This window comes from Palaemon carinicauda, chromosome 8, assembly GCF_036898095.1.
Source record: "Palaemon carinicauda isolate YSFRI2023 chromosome 8, ASM3689809v2, whole genome shotgun sequence".
Taxonomy (NCBI): Eukaryota; Metazoa; Arthropoda; class Malacostraca; order Decapoda; family Palaemonidae; genus Palaemon; species Palaemon carinicauda.
Window position 1 is genome coordinate 126,523,492 of NC_090732.1, and position 5,460 is coordinate 126,528,951.

General features: G+C 35.0%; 1 protein-coding gene across 1 annotated transcript in view; it reads right to left on the minus strand.

Moving 5' to 3' along the window:
- Nucleotides 1-447: 447 nt before the first annotated feature.
- The window catches only part of LOC137644978 (DNA replication complex GINS protein PSF3-like), a 46,733-nt gene continuing 41,720 nt past the window's right edge, over nt 448-5,460 (minus strand). Inside the window, exon 4 of the mRNA XM_068377846.1 lies at nt 448-957. Within this exon, the coding sequence (XP_068233947.1) occupies nt 727-957 (231 nt within the window). The 3' untranslated portion in view covers nt 448-726. The remainder of the gene's footprint in view (nt 958-5,460) is intronic.

The following is a 5,460-nucleotide window of genomic DNA, read 5'->3' on the forward strand; positions in this document are numbered from 1 at the left end:
GTTGGACTCAAAATGAATGAGTAAAACTAAGATAACGTTCAATGAAAATACAGACGGAAAATAAGGGTTATGGACAAGCCTCTAGACTGTTAATGAATATGCTTATTTAGGACAGACAGTAAGTGTTTTCCAAGGACATGACACCGAAATTAAAAGACAGATAAGCATAGGATGAACACTTTGTAAATAATATGAGACTATGAAATGTAATATGACACTTTAGCTAAAAAGAAAAGTACTTAACCCGTCCTACCAGAATTAACTTATGCATCAGAATATATATACTATAGTATATCTATCTATTTATATACTGTACAGTACAAGGTATATATACTGTATAGTATATAGCTGTATATGATGCAAGGAGAAAATTAATTAGTAATAAAAATGATCTAAGGTAAAATAACTTTTTTTCTCATGAGTAAATAAGGATATACAGTAAAATCATTTAGTATCATAAAATATATTTTCACAGTTATATTATACAGTACTGCATATAGCTTCCCATCCCTTAAGTGCGTAAATATAAAATATTGTAATACAGGAAGGGAAAATCAAATTTCCTATGTCCAATAAAATAAAACTGATAATGATATATCTGGTGTCTATTAATAGAAAAAAAGAAAAAAAAAAAAAAACTTTCAAACAGCATGAAATAAGCACGAATACAGGAGCAATTTATTTAAAAACTACAGTATACAGAACCTGTATGTCGCAAAACAATATTCACTTATCCACTTCGGAAAATTTTCTTTTGTTGTGCTGCTCAATCATAGCAGATGTAGTTAGAATGTGAGCTTTACGAGAAAGCCATAATTTGTGATCTCGTAAGGCTTTCTGACCAACGCCAAAAAGGGATCTCTCTAAATCATCAAGTCTTGCTGTCTGGGTACTTGTGTCGTCTTCACTAGAATTCTGTGCTGAGTCCATAATCCAACGGAGACGCTCCCTTAATGTCTGGGAAAATATAAATGTTGCCCCACATCAAAAAGCAGTTTAACCTCTCAAATGAAATTAAGAATAATTATCCAACCGGATGACAGAAAACTTAGGACAAGATCCATAAATTCTATTAGATTTAACAAAATGGTCAAATTTCCCAATTCTATTGATAATTGCAAATACTGTGCTGTAAAATATGTAAAACACTTCCAAGCTATGAATTTTACAATATTCACCCTTTTACACCCAAAGGACGTACTGGTACGTTTCACAAAACCCATCCCTTTACCCCCATGGACGTAGCGGTACATCCTTGCAAAAAAATGATATAAAAATTTTTTTTTTTTCATATTTTTGATAATTTTTTGAAAAAATTCAGGGATTTTCCAAGAGAATGAGACCAACCTGACCTCTCTATGACAAAAATTAAGGCTGTTAGAGCAATTAAAAAAAAAATATACTGCAAAATGTGCTGGGAAAAAAATAACCCCCTGGGGGTTAAGGGTTGGAAATTTCCAAAGAGCCTGGGGGTAAAAGGGTTCAGCTGAAGGGAACAAATTACAAAGTACAGATGGAAAATCCTCCAAATCAGTAGCATACTTATTACTCAAGTGTCAGTGGTAAGCCACACACTCATTGTGCACTGTTAATATTTTTTTCACAAATATTTACCCTTCGTTTAAATATAAAATCCATTTCAATTCATTGTTTATATATCACAGTAAATAACAACAGTAAATTAGACTGTCAATTGGTATTTATACTGTAATTTATGTTACTTTACCCAGATTGCAATACTGACAATATTTTAACTATAGCACACTAAACACTGATAAGAATCATTGCCAGAAATTTTAAGCACATTCCTCCACAAAGAACAATGAAATCATGCACATGTCAATCCTTGAGATTCTAATACAGTACTCAACATGACATTGCAAAAATATTTTGACAAACCCACTTTCTGTTGTTTACAATTTCTGAACAAACTACAATAAAATAAAAGTACTGTATTCAGCTTTCAAAGGATACTATAAGCATCACTTTATCAACAATAATTAATCTGAAGTAAATATAAATAGAAAAATATTGCCGCAGAGGGGTTTTGCAAATCACACCCACCCCATCCCTAGAATTTCAGTGTTAATAAACCATACACTGGTTGTCTCCACAGCTACTTGTAAATACTGTACAAACAAAATTACCTAACTCCAAAAGGGAAATTAACCCTTACATATAATATACGTAACATTTTGTTTCTAACAGAATTCAAAATAGTAAACTCCATAAAAACAGAGATGCATCTAAAAAAAAAAAATAAAACCAATGTTGTATAAAGATTAAGGGAGAAGGTATATTTAGGGTAAGAACAGAATGTACAAACCCAGCATAATAAAATTCAAAAGCAGGATTCTGGATATACAGTGCACAAAAAATTATGAGAGCATTTCTGTAATGAATCTTTATATTTGAAAAATAATGGCAAAGCAGCATGTACATATACTGTCTCTGGGTTTATAAGAAAAAAAAAATCAATAAGAAACTGTGCAGGTATTTAATCAATTTGCAACACCTCTATAACTACCAACACACACTGAAGTTTCTTTGCACTGATAGCAAGGCTAAGAATGTTAAGCCAGATTCCTGAAAACCAATCATTCATACCCACCAACTCCCCAAAATATATACAGTACAGGGACATTAACAATAGAAAAGTGGAGGGCTTCGACAGAAAAGTACAGGTGGACCCCAAATATAATTCATTGAAATAATAAATAGAGGGTGACACTGACATAATAAACTCCTGTGCATAAATGTAGTCTATAAAGAACTTATAATCTATGACTTGGTCCTCCATCATGAAAATAATGGAGAACAGAACAATGATGTATGGTGATGAATGAGCAAATGGTATCCAAATAACAATGCCTACAAATTGATAATGTAAATGCTTAGCTAGCTACTGGTGCCATTAATACTTACGACAGTCCAAGTAAGTAGAGGTACTGTATGTATTATATTCCCAACCACATAAGATCTAACAATATACTAACAGAAACATATGACACATTTCAACCCTTTGTCCATCCCAAAGACCAACAATATTCATGAAGCATTAGGCATTCATCACATGGTGTGGTAAATATTGCATCTCCAAGGAATCATGCAAAACTAGAGGGGCACTCAGTAGATAGCATGCCTTTGCCACAACAAGCAGTCTTATTTTGCTCTTGACTCCAATGCGTACTTGTATTTCGATGTATTTTCTTCAAAACATAATGGATTTGTACTTGAGCCGTATCTCACGTGTCCACCAAGTTTCATTGTAATTGGTTCAGTAGTTTTTACATAATGTTCACAAACAAAAACCCCAGTCTTATTTTATTCACAACTCCCTGCGTACTTGTACTTCGGTGTATTTTCTTAAAAATCTAACTAATTTGTCTTAGGGTCATACCCCATATGTCCCACAAGCTTCGTTGAAATTGGTTCAGTAGTTTTTGCAAAATGATGTTCACATAATAAAATAAGGGGGTCTTATTTTGCTCTTAACTCCCCTACATACTTGTACTTCGATGTATTTTCTTCAAAATCTAATTGATTTGTCCTTGGGTCACACCACAAATGTCCACCAAATTTACTCAAAATTGGTTTGGTAGTTTTTGGCAATGTTCGCAAAAAAAAAAAATTAATATTGCGATCATTTTCACAGTACTGCAGCGTACTTGTATTTTCATGTACTTTATCCAAAATGTTACAGTCATCCTTGGGTCATACCCAACATGACAACCAAGTTTGGTCAAAATTGGTACTTTAGTTTCTACGTAAGGTTGCTCAAAAACAAACAGACATGGGTGAATACATACCCTTTGAGAAATCTTTGATTTCAAAGAAGGCAATAAATGTTTTAGGGAATCTAAAAACCTGAGAGGATTGAGATATCAGAACATGGAATGACAGTAAATGACACTGCCCACCATAAAGGGAACGGCTGTCAAACATTCACTAATATCATGAAGTCAAAAGGGACACCTACTGCCTTCAAGAGCTACACTAAATCTACCAAGAATATCACTCCACATTTCTATTTTCATAGGGTTCACATAATATCTGTTTCTAAAGGTGGAGAGAAATTGATGCAAGATAAGAGGTTGACACCTCTTGTAAAAAGCAACCGAAGAGAACAGATGAAAAGTATAGAGCAGAAAGCAATAAAACAAGGGCCAAGACACTAAGTAGTAATTCTCTTTGAAGGGAATTCAAAACTAAATGTTAAAATATAACATTTTAAAAGTAATGTGTTTATTCTAGCTATGCAAACTTACAGTCCTCAAAAATAGGGATATGTCTTCAGCAGCACTGGAATGGCCACTGGATTGTGGTACAAGGAGGGAAAAGCCCTGACCACTCTCCTGTCACAGAATAGCCACATCTGTCCTTAGGCATCGGATTGAAAAGGGTGGTCAAGGTATGAAATTTAATTCAAAGGACATGGGTTTACAATAGCCATTATTATTACTTTAAAAATTTGTTATTTATTCTTATGTGTATATAAACTGTACATCCTAAAAATAGGGACTCGCTAATTGGCAGAAGGAAGTCCCTCAGAAGCAAACTGGAAGGTCTTTTCTTCCCTGGATATATCATCCTTCCTGGTCATGTCTGGGAGTGAAGAAGGAGATTCCAACAACTTAATAACAAAGATATGGATGTACAAGTGGTTAGGGCCTCAGTCAGTATTAGCTAAAGAAAACCAGTACAAAGGCGTGGAAAAGCTATCTCTTTAACACGGAGAGGGTGCCGACACACTGAGATGGTGTTGACATTGTCAAACCAACCACATCAGGAGAAATGATTGGTAAGACACCAACCTATCCTTCCCCTTCCCAAGAGGATGGAGCAGTTGCTTTTCAGCAGATGTGGTTTGCAAGAAAGGTACTTCGCCATATAACTCATCAGCATCAGATGCCCAGCCAGCATGTAATGGTTGCAGTTGCTGCATCCCCTTGATAGGGGAAGGAGGAGGTAGAAGAGCCAGCCATTCTACCTTTCTTGAGATTTATACAGAACATGTTACCTTAGATGGAATGCATACTAAGTTGCATCTGTAACCAAGACCCCTCACCAAGCTAGAAGGAACAGTGTCTAGAAACTTCTTGTTCCTACTGGGATTAACAAAAAGACAACACTTGCCCGAGGTGTAGAGTACTCTTCAAGTAGCAATGCAATGCCAACGTGACATCATATATCTTCGTATCAACTTATGTGGAGCGAAATGATCAAGATAGACCCAAACTAGTATTCAAGACTGACTGGTATACAGTCTGTGAGATGATGACAAAACTGTCATCTTAGATTTGACAAGATGAAGAGCCTGAAACTTACCCTACAGAACTTTTTTGCAGATACAATGAAGATATTGTATCATTCTCAGATTAGTACATGCACCAGTGCCCTGAGGACAAGGAATGGATTTAGATGGAAGAGGAAGGGAATGTACAAGGTAAGGCATCTTCC